This window comes from Micropterus dolomieu, linkage group LG01 (genome assembly GCF_021292245.1).
Source record: "Micropterus dolomieu isolate WLL.071019.BEF.003 ecotype Adirondacks linkage group LG01, ASM2129224v1, whole genome shotgun sequence".
NCBI classification, from domain to species: domain Eukaryota; kingdom Metazoa; phylum Chordata; class Actinopteri; order Centrarchiformes; family Centrarchidae; genus Micropterus; species Micropterus dolomieu.
The window spans coordinates 41,459,510-41,477,576 of NC_060150.1; the positions used below are offsets into that span (position 1 = coordinate 41,459,510).

Below are 18,067 nucleotides of genomic sequence, written 5' to 3' on the forward strand. Positions count from 1 at the left end.
CCTTGTGGTGACACCTGCCACCCGTGCCTGTTCTTTGAAGCCTCAGGCAATTAGCTGGTTTTACCTCCTCTGCTTGAGAGTAAGAGAAAGGGTAGATGGCTTCTTTCAGGAATAAACAGAAAGAAGGAGAGTTTGACAGTTGTGTGCTTGCTCCAGTAGTTCATTCATATTCCTTCCAGGAATATACGGGTGTCCTCCTGTTCCCTGCATTCTCACAAGACTCTCACTCTCCTTATGTTTTTGGGTCCTGTTGATTTTCACGGGAGTGCCTTCTCATCCCAGTGATTCCCCGTGCAATATGTTGCCGTATGCCTCAGTTTATAGCCTTGCTTTATTCAAAGCCTCGACTTCTATTACTCTGGCTGTTATTCATCACTTGCTAATGAAAGGAGGGGAGAAATAAGACTTGCAAAGCTTTCCTTGACAGCGCAGGTGTCCAACAGGATAGGCCCCACAGGTGATGCTCGGCACTGAAATGTTTCATAATGAGCTTCCTGTGTGTGCGCTCGCAGAGACACAGGGCGAATTACGGGATGTGAGAGTGATGGATGGCGAGAGGGGGTTAGATATCGTCTTGTGTGAGTGAAGGGGGAAGGGAAGGTGATGGAGGGAGAGAAAGTGAGGTGAATGGAGATAGAGAAAGATACGTTGAAGGATAGGGTGAGGCCGAGGGCAGGAAGCGTGAGCAAGCGTAGTCTGAGAGAGACAGAGATGTAAGGCAACAAATGAGACCAATAAAACACATTGGCAGGTTGCTTCAGGGGGAGTCACGGATCCTTGTTTTCTCAGCAGAGGAACACAGGTCTGTCCACAGTGATTACTTATGCTCTGTGCCTCTGTCTGTCTTTCCTCTGCAATTTACCTCCAGAACTTTTACCCCCCCAATTCTCCAGGCAATAAAAGTGTTCAGTGTTTACCTTAAATGTTTATACATGGCTGGTTGTGTTTGTTTCAGTATCTGTAGATAGTCTCTCTCTCTCTCTCTCTCTCTCTCTCTCTCTCTCTCTCTCTCTCTCTCTCTCTCTCTCTCTCTCTCTCTCTCTCTCTCTCTCTCTCTCTCTGTGAGAGAGAGAGAGAAACAGAAAATAAGAGTCAAGCTCAAACATGTCTATAAATAATTTCAGGGCTGCAAAATTCATTGCATCATGTGTACGTTGGCCCAGCTGCAAGGTCGAGCCCTTTTGTCTCATTCGCTGCCCAGACAGAGCAGCACAACAGACCTTAAAAAACCCTCATTCAGCACCGCACAGCTCCGCCCTGGTCCCTGTCTGACAGAGCTGCAGATTGAGCAAGCGGACAAGCCCATGGCCAACAGCTGAAAACACTGAATAAGGCACACAGTTGTGGTCCCTGATCCAGGATGCCCCTCATACCAGCCTAAGTTGTTAGTGCTACACACAAACAGTGTGTGTTCTGCTAAAAGCTGAATTGGAGATGATCCTTAAGAGCATGTCTTGCCCAAACAGAAGTTAGAATAGTATGAAAACATGCCAGTGTGCTACACACTCCGCCGCTGCTCATAGAAGCCCATCTAAAGTAGTATTTAATTGTTTTTTAAAGGAGGATGGCAAAAAGTCTTTTTGGCTGAACATCATAAAAATGTAATAAACCATTTCAGGAATAAAATATAAACTTTCAAGGAAAATGAGCAGAGGCACTATTTCACACAGCAAATGAAGTATATTTATTTAGTTTGACTATTGTTTAGGCTGTCATCTATTAACTTTATTTAAGATGCTTTTTGGATTTGGGTGACTGGGAGAAGTCGTACCAGTACTGAAGTACCTGGCTGTCACATATGTACAGTATGCATTAGCTTAAGCAGAGCTGCAACTAACAATTATTTTGATTATTGATTCATCTGACTTTGATTAATTGTTTTGTCTATGAAATGTCAGAAAATTGTGAAAAATGTCTAACAATTACCCCAAAGGTGACATCTTTGAATGTCTTATTTTGTGCCCACCCACAGTTACAATGAAAAAAGGAATACTCGTATTTAAGAAGCTGGTGACAGCAAATATGTCTGTCAGTCATGTCGTTGATGAAATCGACATCATCGACTCGTTTTAGCTCTAAACCTGCGGTGGACTCTTGAACTCTTGAACCAGACCAATCCTGACAGTCTCAATCACACTGGGAAGCCTTTCTTCTGGCAGATGCAACACTTGTGACAGAATAGCAAGGATTTGTCTTAACAGAGTGCTGTATATGAACTCAATAAAGAAGATCTGGGGTCAGGGATTTTTTTAGATTAGTGTACTGTATTTAATAATACATTACGTTTATTCATTTAGCTGACGCATTTATCCAAAGCGACTTACAATTGCTAAGTATGTCAGAGGTCGCATGCCTCTGGAGCAACAAGGGGTTAAGTGTCTTGCTCAGGGACACATTGGTGTCTCACAGTGGATTCGAACCCGGTCTAAATGGTCTCCATGTGGATCATGTAAGAAAATTTCAGGTTAATGAGCAAAATCATAATAATCTCCTAAATCAGCTTCATGGTTAAACCCAACATGCTCTTTCAAATACACACACACACACACACACACACACTCACACTCACTCGTTTGCTCATTTGGTCATGTAGCTCGGCGTAAAAAGTCTGTTTTAGCATGTCTAAGTAGGTAGTATACAAACAGACCAGGGTTTAATCCTATTTCTCGTGAGAGCAGCCACTGGGAGAAGGAGGGAAGAGAAGCTTATTTTCACCCCAGCGAAATTCCACTCCTGGGGGGTTGGGGCGCTTCCACTTGTTTGGTGTTTGGTTTTTTGGGGGGGTGGGGGGCACATAAATTATATAAGCAAATGCGTATTGCCGAAAGGGACAAAATTATAGTGAGAACATGACTGCATGCAAAAAATAAACTATTTGGTCAGACTGTGCAGAAAGCATTAAGTTTTTCTCACTTTTTTGCCTCAAGCGATCCATATTCTTCATAATCCTCGGTGTCTTTTATTCATCTTTTTTTAAGCATAACGTTTGTACAGCTCATACCTGACCTCAGATATGGATGAGAATGCTACTCTTACTGCTAAAGCTCAGTTAAAGGAGTTATTCTCATGCACCATTCTGGGCTTAACTTCATGGATACAGCCTCATGTCCACATCCATAAATTTCTGGGCTGTTCTCCTTGTCTGTTTGAGTGTTTTACTTGCTTATTTTGACCCACTGGCTCCTCTCCCGGAAACCACTCTGACTATGCACAAAATACGAGGACCTTGAAACACCCTTGGCACGGCACAGATAGTGATTTGAAAAATTCCACATCACCGACTGGCTTGGTCACAAATCTGTACACCTGATGGTTAAAAGAAAATGTATACAAAGAACGAACAGCCGGCTATAAATCAAAGCTCCACTAACATCCAGCTTTTGTTGGAGCGTATTCTTTTTCATTGTTTTTATGTTTTCAAGTGTTCCCTCCTGTCTTCCAACAAGGATTTCATTTTATAATCTTTCCAGTGCACAGTGACAAGGTCTTCAGTCCTGCCTCGGTAAAATTGTCTTCCAAAATGAACCTCAACATTTGTGAATGTGTCCTGCTGTAGCACAGCTTTGTTTGCTACTTACTTAAATGTCGCATGAAAAGTTCAGTTTTACAGTGGAAAAAGCACAGAGCTTCCAGAAAACTTGAATTGATATTTTACTCACTTATGAAGTAGTACTTCTTTTTTGCTCCCTTGTGCTCAGACACTGCTTTGAGCTATATGCGGTACCATCATTTCCATCATGAGCCGTCACTCTGTGTGAGGATTTTGTTGTTTCACTTTCGACACACTTCTCCTTTTCAAGCAGCGGTGCTTATGTGAGTTTTACTTTGTCCACTGACACTAGAAGGGCTTTACCATAACAGAAACATAGCGTAGTAAACACCCACACCATCAAAGAACAGGCCTAGCTGTACTCTACTTAATTTATAAATCGTGAATTTGATCAGATTCCCAGTCTTATTTGCTACTGACGTTCATACCCTGGGTCAACCCCAATACACCCACAAGTGGGGAAATTTTGACAGCAAAGTGGTGGGTCCAGGCTGCCTCCCCCAAGGGGAAAAAAGGAGTCATACACTGCAAATAGTTTTAACAATAAATGTGTTAGATTTTGAGTTCAAGTCCAGTGGTATCTAGTAATCTTTATTATGAGGAATACATTATGATTAGAGCTTTTCACTGTAACTCAAAATACACGCCTTTCGTACTCCCTATGCATCAACCAACTCACGTCTCCTTTCTTTGTTTTTTAAAGAAAACCATCAAATTGTGCTGTTGTTGGCGATGCCTCACTTTGCCAGTAACGTTATCAGTCTCGTTACCAACTGTCTGTTATACACAGTGTGAGAGTGGTTCCACTTGATTATTATCCCGTCATCCGCTGATGTCGCATCAGCAGTATATGGGTACCTCAGGTACACACGGTATATGGGTATGCATGATTTACGTAAAGGCTGCTCACTGCAGTACACAAATGACTGTCAATCAATTCCCTGTCTGTTTGTGTATTTTTGCAGACATAAACATGGCAGGCGAGCCAAAGCCATACAGGCCTAAAGCAGGCTCCAAACGGCCACTCTCAGCTGTTTATAGGTAAGATTTGCCCTCTCTACAACATACTTCCTGACATGCAAATGTGCAGCTCTTGCCAGAAATATCTTTCACATCCTGCTCCTCCCGCTGATGTAAATGTGGAGTAATATTTCATGTATCAGGATTCCTAATATGTACATTTTTGTTAATTTTGAACCTTGAATTTTTAATTGAGTTTTTAAGGCACTTCACATTTCCAAGCCTTGACCGTAGTTTGTTCAGCACGGGCCTGTAAAGCTCAAAGGAGATGCTGTTGTATAAGCTTCATTAAGCGTGACCCTGATTTTCTGCCCCGTACACATCTCCTGGTCACAAACAGATCAAAGCAGTGCTTGTTTACTGCAGTCTAATGTGAGGCAGACATGTTTTTTCTATTCAACGGGACACGTTTTCTGTGTACTCTGTACTATTCCCTCCAATTTCCACCTTCCTGAATTGTTGGTTTGTTGCATTGCACATCTTATTTTACTAATTTATTAGTTTGTGCATTGTGTTATTATAAACCCTCATTTGCATTTTATAGCTGCAGCTGAAAACAGCCTAATGTGGTAATTAGGGAACAGGCGCAGGAGAGGCAAAAACCAACACTACACAACTCTAAATTGAAATAATAATGCATTAATCCTATTTAAAATTCCTGTGAGAATAGCAACATTTCAAAACAGCTCCTTCTTTGCACTTCTTCTTTTTATTTTATTTCTCTGAATTCTAAATTAGCCATTGTGAGTGGGTACTTAACATGGATTTTCCCCTCCAGGGTCTAAGAAAAGATTTTTCTTTCATTCTCTGACTGTATATCACTTTTTGTTGTTGTTGATGTGTGGTTTTTGCATGCCAGCATGGCTTAGGCTTGCTGCTTAACCTGCTCTGAGCTTTAGGCATAAACTGGAGCATGTCCATTTGAGTCAAAACAGCTTGAGTTTGATCTGCTTACTTTTGACAGATCCAAAATGTCTCCCCTTAATAAAACCCATCCCTTTCTTTATCTCTTTCTCCCTGCCATCCTCCTCCCCCTTCCATCTCTCTGTTTGTAGTGGTTATGAATTTGATTACGAGTACTACAGGGACGACTTCTACAGCAGGTATGTATCATTCACATTAGGGCTGCAGCTAACAATGATTTTAGTTCATTATTTCATCAATTCGTTGAGTAATAAAATAAGAAGAACTTTTGCTTGCCGGCACAGCGCAATTGACTTTAGCCTCAATACCTAATAAGCCTCAGTTTAGCTTCAGCTTGCAATCGCCGTGCACAAAAACACATGATTCGACTATCAGTCGACTATAGGCAGGACTTGACGATTCTGATTGGACTATGTAAATCCTTAGTCGGGGACAGCCCTAGATCCTAACTATGCATTTGACAGCTACATAAATCGTTTTTTGCTGTTGTTCCAGGCCAAAAGTTAGCATCCTTACCATGTTGGAGACACAAATAAGAAGAAAAAGCACTATTCTTGTTTTGCAGTGTGGAACCAATTAGTCCCAGTATTGTAGGTATGATAAGAATATACAACCCAAACATAATCCTGTTTGGGTTGTATGATATAACTTACTTTCTATGTCATACTTTGTGTCTCATTTTTGTCCTTTTTTTTTTTCAAACTGTAACAGCCTTTCAGGATGTTAGTAATGTGGAGAAATCCAGTGCTTAACAGACCTGGCGTGCCTAGTTACGAATTGGACAATCATGATTCAGGGTAGAGGTTTAGCAAACGGTCAATAGGGCTTACCTTTAGATTTTATGACTCCTCCTCATTAAAAGTTTCTCTTGTCAGATGTAATTCACTACTTCCCACAGAGGCACCCTCAAATAGTCAACTTGTCAAAATGGCTGAACAGATCAAGCATGCAACTCAAACATGCTGATGAAGGAACACTTGTTTTCTCTCTCATTTATCCGCCAATGATCAGAGTGCATTTCTGCGGAGACATTTTCTAAATGTCAACTTGTTGAGAGCCGTGACAGACGTCTGCTGTCACTGAGAACAGTCATAGCTGACACCTTCATTTGACATTTAGCACCCTCTTCTTTTCATCTTCTTCCCACAAATATACACGAAGGGATTATTTGCATGCATTTATTGGCCCGGATAGATGTACAGAAAGAGGGATATTGTTAGATTTGAACTGCAATGTCTACCTTTTTGTTTGATGTGTGCCATTTGAGAGAAAGAACCCAAGAGAAATTCATAGAAAATCTTATCTTGAAATACAATACTGGGAACAGATAATAGGCTTTAGAAAGAAGTGATGGTGAAATAACCGGAAAAAAACTTTTAGCTCTAGTAGATGGACTCTTTCTGAATGCTATAGGGCCTCTTATAAAAGACAGACTAGAAACAGTGTAAGAAGTGAAGTGTAATTTTATGGGTTTTTCCTTTCTTGAGGCTGTTTGACTACCATGGCAGAGTGGCCCCCCCACCCAGAGCCGTGATCCCCCTGAAACGCTCCAGGGTGCTCGCTCCATCCTCCCGCCGTGGGAAGACCTCCTTCCCCGTCAAAACATCCTCCTCTTCCTCCTCTTCATCCTCCAGACCTCCCACATCCTCCTCCTCCTCCGGGCTCAAACGTACGTACAATAAGGAGCTTTTTTACTTGTGTTCACACTGGACTAGCCAGATTTTTTTACTTTGTTTCCATTTTTATTTTTCAAAAGAGCACTGCCTAATTACGCTAATGGCGTGCTGTCCTTTTCAAAGAACCGAAGGCTTAATGCAAATCTCAAAACCATTGCTCTGAGAGAAAAAGACGGTGGCATGATTCAGCTGCACTACTTGCGCTGTGCCACTGCAAAAAGCTATTTAATTCACTCCAGCAGCTCAGAACAAGCCACATTGCAATGTAGAGCAAAACACTAAATCGCAAACACAAATATAATCCTAGCTTTGCGAGCAGCACTCAGACAGTAAACAGTGCTATTCCTGTCACCCAGGATCCATCTGGATCTCATTTGGTCTTCTGATTAACTGGTGATGCATTATAACCTCTTAAATGTAATTAATGTGAGATTGGGGCCATCTCTGTGGAGCTGTGGTCAGCTGTATTTTGCTAAATGTTAAGTCTCTATCTGTAGCCTGTGTAATTGGCTACAGTGTTTGTTTCATTGTTGCCTGTCTAGGCCGCTGTTATCAGCGCGAGCAGCTTGGTAAGGTCTGTCAGGAGGACCCAGTTGCAGTTGGTGTTATAGAGAAGGGGAAAAAAAAGAAAGCCCATCTTCCATCCTCTTTTTGGACAGAGTCAATGAATTCTCTCCTCTGTCTAAGCAGTGCTGCTGTACGTTTGGGAGACTAATTTGCCCCTGCCAGTGCTGTGAAAAATCACTGTTTGCTTTGAATTTGGCCTAGATAGATTGGACAGCAAAATACGGTTAGCTTGTCCGAACAACACGGTGGTTTAGCGTGGGCAGTTTGAACCACTTGGGCTGTACAAGTAATCAGTCACTTGAGGGAGATAAAGAAACAGCATCATGAGGATGGATAGATTTGTGTTGTTCACATTAAACCCTCTTTGACACACATTGTTGATTGCCACTTTGACACATGACAAGGGCAGTTCTTTCTATTAAATAAAGACTGTGAATGATGAATGAATCTTTAATTTATGCTGTATTTTGTGAATTCACAGGCTGCAATGCACAATCATAATAAATACCATTTGACCCCTTTCTTAAGAGCCACATGTTGAATGTAGGGTGTGTAAGATGGGTAGTACGCCTTCTCAGTGTTTTCTTTTTCTTTTACTCCGCTGTCAAAATATCTAATAAATTAAATGTAAAATGATTAACCCTTTAACAAGCATCCTTTTTTTTACAAGCTCAAAACTGTTCAATGTTCAAAATAAAGTAGTTTTTATTCACTGTCAAAAAGTCAGAATTGGTCTTGTGATACTGAACTAGAGCTGTAATGATTAGACAAAATAATAGACCACTGGTTTCAGCTTTTAATGTGAATATGTTAATTTAAAAAAGTTTACACTGATATTAGGATCTCAAAATGGTTTATACTGATAGAATCATGAGGTGTTCAAACGATGTAAAGTTGGGAATTTAACATGTAACGTTGGGAATGTAACAAGTGCTTGGATTCTGGGTGCTGCTTGTTAAGGGGTTTAAAAAAGTATCCATATAATAATATAAAACACCCAAGACACATCATGTACAGGTGTCTTTTGTAATGTAGGCGTACATCAGTGCATGACCAAGTATTAAAAATAGTATTAAAATCAGGCTTCTTCCATTGTGTCTTTAAAAACCTGGCTCACAGAATGCCACTAATGTTTGTATGTCAGCTGGTAACTTTTTTTTACATCGGCGTCACCAGCCCCAAATCTCTTTGTCTGGTTTAATCTACACAGACCAGTGATTCAAGAGATTCTCACTATCCACAAGATATAATTTTTGCAGTTCATCATTAGGTCCTAAAATTAGATCCATTACTCATCCCTAAATCTTTCCTAATGCTTATTAAATAACAATGGCTTTTTTTACCCTCTCTCTTTTTTTTAGCCCGGGTTATTTCAAGATGCTGCGTTGATGAAACGATGTTGGATTAGGATGTGTATGTTTTCTCTCCGCAGCTCATGTGACTGACAGCACAAAAGGAAAAAAGGCCTGGAGGCGGCGATAAATTAGAAACTGTTCAACACTTTCTTATCATCAAAGGACGACTAGTAAGCTGGCCAGAGCGAGCTCAGATAATGTTAGAATAAGGAAGTGAGCGTAGAGGTGTGCACATTCATGGATGTTGGCCTGTACACATTGGAAGCAGGTGATACTGCGAAGGAGATAAAAACACTTCAGCGTGTCCCACCATCGAGATATCCTTTATACCCCCCCCCCCCCCCCCCCCCCCCCCCCCCCAGTAAGGTCGATTTCCTGCTTCTCTGTAACTTAAGGGTCGATGGCTGCTTTACACAACAACATGAGATTCACTCTTGTGATTTCCTCACACATTTCCTTCTGGCATTATTACACCCCTTTTCTCTCTCTTTCTCATGCATACCTAATCATCCTGCTCCATTTGGATGCAGTATTGACTAATACAACACAGAATACATTGGATCTTACCTGGGCAGCATGTGTTGTTTTTTAGCATGAATGCTAGCGAAAGATTAAAATATCGTCTTTTAATGAATCTAGCTAATAAGTGAGAATTTTTCTATCAGGCACTGACATCTTCTCTGGCCGTAGATCGTTATAATTTCTGCATGTTTTTATGCTCATACATACATAATAGTCCACAGGCTTTCTGTAGGACGGGCTCTGCATTGTGATGTGGCGTGGGTGTAAATATGCATCAAAGAAACTAACTTAAAGAGCCTCATGCAGACATGATACCAGACAAGTAATGTTTTGATTCTGTACGTGTCTCCTGCCTCTGATTTTCCGGCTCAAGCTTTACAGGAATTCGTGGGTTTGTTTACCGAGCACTCATCCATCCTCTTTCCAGCCCTGACAAAATCTGATAGGTGTCAAAGAGAATTTTATGTTTTCTCCTCAACTTCTGGTGCCTGTTTTTCCCCCCTCCTCTCAAAAAGATGACACATTTCAGCTGCCGAGGGTTAAGGAATAAGATTATCTTATTACTTTATAGTCTAAATTTTTTAATCTGCTCAGTTCAAGCTGCTAAGGAGTACACGTTTCAGCAACCGTGAGACGGGCCACATTGAATTAATGGTGACGTCCTTTTTTTAGATGTTCTTTTTTTCCAGCAGATGTTATTTCAATATGACATATCAAGGTTAAGACTCAAACTTTGACATGATACGCTTACACTTCATTTACCCAAAGCTGAGAAATGTATTGTAGAGTGAACACTGAGTGTAAGACCCAAAGCAAAGCAGGAAGGGGAGAGCAATTATTCATGAGGCAGTAAACAGAAGCCGTAGGAGGGCAAATTGTGCCCCTTGTTTCTCATGCGGAATTGTTAGTGAGGCAATGATCAGACAAAGTTGCAGTGAGTGTATAAAATGTCAGAATGCAATTGAAACACAATGGTATGTTTGTTTTTTTAATACATCTTAGTGTTCTAAACACAAGTCTTAAGCCTTAAAATTAAATTTTAGTCTTTTTTTACTATTCTGGATTAAAAGACAAAAGCGCTGTTTTGCATCATGTTCAATACATGCCAATGGTTATTCACATTTCGACTTCAAACAAATAATAAAATGTGGATATTTCAGGGATGAGGTGCTTTTCATCTGCTAAAGAATCATTTGAACATTTCACAGCTTAAGGTCCTTTTAGTATACTCCCTATGCTATGTTGAAATTTGCTGTTTGGACAGTTGTGTTCTCTGTGTTACACAGTTTGATAATGATTTATTTTATGCAATTTTATAACATATTCTGAGAATTGAATTTGGCATTAAGTTCATAAGCAGCTGTCAATTTTCTATACTTTTCCCGAAAGTACGGCTATTCTGTAAAAGTCTGCAAAAATATTTTTAAACAAGGGAAATATTAATTTATATTTGGAAACATGTTTTAGATTGTATGCTTGCCTATAGAATAATAACCATACCGTGTGACACCTGTGGTTTCTGGTCTGTCCATGAGCAGCTACATTATCAGAAATACAGAAGAGCGACTGATTTATCACCGAAGATACAAATACATTCCTGTGACTGCTTTATTGCAGTCCTAGCAAGAGCTGAGCACATTCTGGATCTTAAATCACTTCACATACTGTACTCTTCACTATTGTTACCTTATTTGAATTACTGTGTAGAGGTTTAGGGAAGCACTTATCAACATTCACTACAGCCACTAGTCATAATGCAAAAAAGAGCCATGAGAATCATTCAGAACATTGGATTTCGGGATCACACAAATTCATTGTTTCTACAGTCTAAATTGCTAAAATACCGTGATCTAATTGAATATCAAACTGCAGTATTCATGTTCAAAGCAAGAAATAAACTACTGCCTGGGAATATACAAAAGAAGTTCTCTGAGAGGGAGGGAGGGAGGGAGGGTACGATTTACGGGGAAGGGGAAATTAATAGATTTAGAACAACAAGGAAAAGATGATGTTTATCAATTTGCGGAGTTAAATTGTGGAATAAACTAAATGAGAACCTAATGCAATGCCCAAACATATTCCTTTTCAAAAAAATGTACAAAGAAATTATTTTCAAGAGGTATCGAGAAGCACTGTAGTAAAAGTAGGAGTGCTCCTTTGTTTTTGTTTCGTTTGTTTGTATGGGGTTTTTGTTGTATTTTTTGCTGTTTGAAAAAGTACATAATCGAGGTTAGATAAATAAATACTTGTCGGTGGTCACTATAATTGTGTACATAAAGTGTGTGTGTGTGTGTGTGTATGTATATATATATATATATATATATATATATAAAAATTGTTAATTGAAGGTATGTAAGAATTAAAGGGATAGGAGTACATAAGTTTTACTTCTTCCTACTCCTTTTCGCACATGTGATAAAAGTATGTTAACACAGGAAAGAAGGATACTTTTGCTGCTCATCTGTTGTTTTTTTTCTCCTATTTTTTTAAACATTGTTTTATTTTTTTATACTTTCTCTTGCATGTTCGAAATAAAGATTTCAATTCAAAATGAAAACCACTCTTGTGTTTCTCCTGTTGGATTATTTTGTGAAGCAGCAACAGTAGGACTTGATCAATTTGCTTTACAATGACTAAACACAGCTCTAATATGGCTATAGGAGAATGAACAGTAAAGCGTGAGGCTGATATTAATTGAAACCATAATGCTGGACTAACATACTGCATAATTTCCTGTTAATCCCTCATGCATGTGAAGGCAATTTTCACATCACACGGGAATGGCAGACTCCGCCAAAGACAATGAAAATTACTTTATACTGTAGAGGTACCAATAGAATGTACATTTATACATTTAATGGCGATTGCAAAAAAGGGGGATGCAGGATTTGATTTCATGACAATCTTAAGGCTTAAAACCTGAAGACACAAAGCTGCCATTTATAATATGCACCAATCAGATACTGTCTTAAAGTGTAAACACTCCCCATGTTTTATATAATCATGTAATGCCAACTGAAAGATAACATACAGCTTGTTCAAATACTGGCATTATTGAGCAAAACTTGAGCAGCACTGCACAGCATGGTGGGCGTAAGCCATGCACTAATCTTCAAATTGAAAGCAGCAGGTCCACAGTTTCAGCAGGATAACTTTACTGTTGGCCAGCTCGAGATGTTCTTCCCTGAGGAAAGTGTGACTCAGAGTGATGATATGATATCCAAAACTAAAAACTAAAAGTATTAACAGATGACAGCATGCAGTCTGTGATAAACTTTATGAAGTGGCATCGTTAAAATGAGTGTACAAATGAAATTAGGACAAAATAAACCCAACTTGAAGTAGCTATAAATGAATCTCTTTCTGTTCCTCAGCAGTGAAGACGGACCAGCTTCAGACTATTAAACGGGAGCTGACTCAGATCAAGATGAAGATCGACTCTTTGCTGGGACGCTTGGAGAAGATCGAGAAGCAGCAGAGAGCCGAGTCTGGTGAGAAGCAGAACAAAAGCTAGCTGGGAGAAAAAAGGGAAAAGGACAACCAACCACGGAGGAAGGGAAATTAAGGGCACACACGCTGGCCATAAGTCTTAGTGACATTGTGGGAGATAAGAGCAGTAGAGCTCTCCATCATAACATAGACAGATGTCAACGCCACGCTGACTCAGTTTATATGAGAGGTCTTTATAGATGCCTTACACTACAGGACAGTCTCGGAGTGCAGCTCACTGTGAAGGTCATTCAGACTTCATGTTGCATTGTGCATGTTTGCAATGTTTTCTTCAAACTCTGAAGCATTTTATCTTTTAACTCCATGACAGTTGGACACCAAATAAATCACACCATGTTTTGGTCATCCTCCAGGCAAACTGTTGTGTGATTTGAGTGAGAATGAAAACTAAACTAGACTGTAGAGCTAACAATGATGAAGGTTTTCTGCTCAGAAGGAAATGTTTGTTTAAACAGTTAGCAGCTGGTGGGATGCAGAAATATTTAAAATGTAAGGGCCAAAATGTGGTAAAAGAGCCAGTTAACAAGGTAATTTACCATAAAAATTTTAACTTCTTGGGCTTTTAAATTGTCCTTGAGATGTTTTGGTCTCTCCCATCTGTATTTGAATATAACTTGGGTCTGTGTCCCTCAGGGCTTTAAAGGTACCAGTGAGACTTTGTAATCAATTCGAAAAACAGGTAGCCAGTGCAGGGATGACAGAATTTATGGAATTTGGTCTTTTTGGTTCAGTTAAAAGCCCAGGCGGCTAAGTTTTGTTTGCAGATGCCAGAGAGCAAAGACAATGATGAAGGTGTGAATAAAAATTTCTAGGTTTTTGGAGAGTAATGGTCCACTCTTTCTAAGATGCAGAAAACATGATTGAACCATAGATTTAATGTGTTTATCTTAAACTTTGACTTTAAAGATGACACCAAGGTTGCTAATTTATTTGTGTTCTTCAGAAAAATACAGTATACATTGTTCAACAACAATGTGTGGTATCTAAAAATGAAATTTAAAATCAAATAAAACATTTAAAAGAAATTTGGTACAGTGTGTCAAGTAGAACATTAGCATGACACCCAAATTTCTCAAGTTATATATGTTGAGTTTTACAAGAGCAATTAGTGTATCCAGACATTTTAGCCTTGCTTAGCATAGAGCGCTAACACCTTGCCTACACAGCGAAAGCAGCACAGCTGCAGTCCTCCATCACCTCCATGTAGTCATGTACTCACCTGGGTTAAGTGGAAAGCTAAGAATAGAAGCTTCTGGTTGCGGTTACATTTGTAAAGCTTGAGTTAAATACAAGAATTTGTGCACCTGGTGTATACAGCTGCATTGTTTAAAATGAGTGTGTCTGTTCTGTTCTATGGACGACGGTAGCGTACAAAGTGTTTGGTGTTGACATGGTGTATGTTACTAGGTCACTTCTAGACGTGTATCAAGCAGTGCAGCCTCACTAGTGGTGGCAGCACTTTGCTTTGTTTCTGAGTTTGAAAAGAGAAAAGGCCAGTCAAAGAAACTCTTCTACCACTATGCGAAGTGTGATCACACTCTTGAGTGCAATCTCTGTGCCCTCCTTTTTCACTCAGAGGCCCAGAGAAAGTACGAGGACAACTGCGACTCCCTGCATGAGGAGTCTGTGTCAGAGACGGCCGAAAACTCGGGGGAGGAGGCTGGCGAGGGAGCGCTAGACGTGGAGGCGGGAGAGATGACCGATGGAGGCGAGGACGACTACGATGAGGAGGGCAGCCACCATCTGGTAAGAGAAACAGTTGACAGGGCTGACAGGGAGAGAGAGAGAGAGAGAGCCAGGCACTTTGGGAGATCTCAAGTGGGCAGACAATGTTCGCCTTCTGAAAGTTAATTTTCCAGAATTATTCATGGCCACAGATCTGAGAGAGCGGGGCTTCACATGAGTGAATGGTGAGGGCGCCTGGACTGACAGTTTCTCCCTGTCGACCCCGGCTCAAACAGTAGAAGAAAGGCTCTTCACAGGCCCACACACAGGCACAGGCTCACACATACTTACAGGCTATAATTATAGCAGAGGACTCAAGATGGGACCAGCGTGGACTGGTGTGGATCTGACCGTGAAGTGGTGGATGTAGAAAAGAATGAAGAGCTTTTTCTTCACAAGGTCACTGAAGAAGTAGCATAAGTAAAGAAACTGCTAGAAAAAAGGCTGATCTGTGGATATCTATCTAGACAATGTCCATTTAAAAAAAATCCCACATGACCCATAACCATGTTTTCAATGGGAAAATTGGCGGAAAGATTTTATACTTTATAAACAAATTGGTGTCTGATGAAGGCGCTCAGGTCAGAAATGGCACATTGGCATCCTAATTGATTTTCATTGAAAGGAATGGTTTTCATCCTTTTTGTGCTTTGCATATTAAAAACTGAATCTCATTGAAGCATTTAAAATAAAATATGTAATTATGTCTTCTTTTCACTGCTGTGTTCAAATGTTTGTGCCCTTTAACTTTCCTCCATTTTGAACAGCAATTAAAACATTATTTCCCATAATTTTGCAGAAGTATTAAGTAAACCATATGGCCGCTCTGTTATATTTCCCACCGCACAGTTTTTCATTTTCAACCATTGACATCAAAGTAATTGGTTTCATCTGGGTTCAGCCATGCAATGTGGCCAAGCTTTTGACCTCTCTATTATGCTATATTTAGCCATTAACCAGGTGAGCACAGGCGTGCTATCCTTGATGAAAGCTTGCTGCTCCCGCTAATAGAAGACATTATTTTTCAGAGACGTGGTGGAAGAGATTTATTTGTTTCCTCAAGGTCACATTGATCGCAGATCGTGATCATGTACCACAAAGACCGTTCGGCAGGTTGCCGTGGCTGTTCTCGTTGAGCGTGTATCAGCGATGACCTTTAGAAAAGATTCAATACAACCTATGTGCTCAGATTAAAATTCTACACTGTATCCTTGATTTGAGCTTCCTCTCTCTCCTTTTCAGATAGAGAACCATGTATCGGATATTGACAACTGAGACCAGGTAAGAGCTTTGGATATCTGCTTAATTCAAGTGTCCATTACAGCAGCTGTGAGTTTGTTCTACAAGATTGCTAAAGGTCCTGGAGGCTCTTGCAGCCAGTCCTCATTAAAGGCCTTACACCGGGTCCTCATTAAAAGCTGTAACCACTGAACTGTGCCTTGAGCATCTCTAAACATCCGTTAATCATCTCCTCAGTCATAAGCTCTTTGACATTTGGAAGACCAGCTCCACTGAAGGGCAGCTAATGCCGAATTCAACAGAGGGAGCAAAAATGGCATTCCAATGGGCCAGAACTGCCCATAAACAACATTCATCTAATTGAATTGTGTGGAAGGGGGTCTGAATGGCGAGGCCCAAGGTAAAGAGTTTCCTGCCTCTCGCATCTCAGGGTGTGGGTAATGATGCAGCCACATCATCAGTTGGCTCAGTGCTGGCTGGCTCCTCACAGCGGGGATGCTTAGCTGTGTTTATGAGTCGCAGATTGTTGATGTAACATTGAGTTAATCTCTGTTACAGTCTTCTTTTGCTTCTGCTTGGTGAGCAAAGGAAAATCCAATAAGTGACTGTCCATTAGAGACTGTAAAGCAGTGTTCATTTCGGCACCTGGTTTTGAGTAATAACAGAAGTCTTTTTGACAGAAATTTGGTCATTTGATTGTTAGTTTTCATCAGCAAAAAGAAAGAAATTCTAGTCATGTTTTCACCAGTGACATTTAAGTCTTCATGCTTTTTTAATGATTATGGCTTTTAAGTTGTTTTTTTATGTTGACGACACAGCCAAAAGTGAAGCCAGATACAAATCATACACATAAAATGTCACTCCTAGTGGTTACGGACCCATTCATTCCTAAACTCTGGCAGCTTAAAAGTAGCTGGTATTATTGCATGCAAATGCATCTTGATTGTTTAGAAGCTGGATTCACTTGCTTGTTTACTGAAATACTCTTCACTGTTGAGGTTTAGCTTGAACCAACAGTAAGACATTTCAGGAAATATGCTTATTCGCTTTTCGGTCGCGAGTTAGATTATAAGATCAATATCACTGTCAAGTCTGTAACTAAATAATGTATGAAGTTAGAGCCAGTAGATAGTTAGCTTAGCTTAGCTTAGCATAAAGACTAGAAACAGGGAGAAACAGCTACCTTGATTCTGTGCAAAGGTGAGAAAATCTGTTTACCAGCAAAGCTCACTAAAAACACATCATGTTTAATCTGTAAAAAGCCAATAAGCGTATTTCCCAAAATGTCAAATTGTTTTTGCTAAAAAATGCTAAACTCCGGGAGCAAACCAGAAGAAGATTTAAGTGGTTGACAGCACTTCAGCACTTACCAATAACCTATAAACACTGAAGATAGCCGACTTGAAGTACTGACCTGTTGCACTAATCAGATTAGTTATTGTTGAGTGAGGCTGATAATAAAATGAATGAGGCTTATAATAAAACCAGTGATTCTTTCTTCTTTAATGCTACAGTTTGTTTTTATTCACTTACTCAAATTGGAATAATATGTTAAAATGAATACCGCTATGAAAAAAAAAATGTACTGTACGAACTAGCAAAAATGTTCATAGCTAATGCCACACATCTGTCCATCCGGGCATCTGATGTCCCAGTTCAATCCACCTCTTAAGAGACCACATGTTACACTGCAGTTTTCTATTTCCTCTCCATATGTCTGCCGTTTTAAAAATTCTATCAGTAGAGGATTCACAAAACCTCCTCACAGCACATACATTTAAAAACCTAAAAATCCCACTTGAGGTTGTTGTGGACATGTGAATGTTTTGCTTGCGGGCCTACCAAGGATAGAAAATCACTGTGAGAAGAACCTCAATAAGTCATGTCCAGAAGGATTAGGGAGGCAGCTCCAGCTACCAGCAAATATTTCTGCACTTCCCAAGATATTTCTGAGGCCATTCAAAACACACAAGCTTTAA

General features: G+C 40.1%; 1 protein-coding gene across 3 annotated transcripts in view; it reads left to right on the forward strand.

The window, feature by feature from the left end:
* LOC123982049 (RNA-binding Raly-like protein) overlaps positions 1–18,067 on the forward strand; it is a 62,842-nt gene that overhangs the window by 42,338 nt on the left and 2,437 nt on the right. For 2 of the 3 annotated variants that reach the window (XM_046067427.1, XM_046067507.1), the window contains 6 exons: positions 4,516–4,591; positions 5,626–5,673; positions 6,982–7,163; positions 12,989–13,105; positions 14,701–14,870; positions 16,092–16,130. In XM_046067427.1, the coding sequence (XP_045923383.1) occupies positions 4,516–4,591; positions 5,626–5,673; positions 6,982–7,163; positions 12,989–13,105; positions 14,701–14,870; positions 16,092–16,124 (626 nt within the window). In that variant the 3' untranslated portion in view covers positions 16,125–16,130. The remainder of the gene's footprint in view (positions 1–4,515; positions 4,592–5,625; positions 5,674–6,981; positions 7,164–12,988; positions 13,106–14,700; positions 14,871–16,091; positions 16,131–18,067) is intronic. The other variant, XM_046067586.1, reaches the window with a different exon arrangement.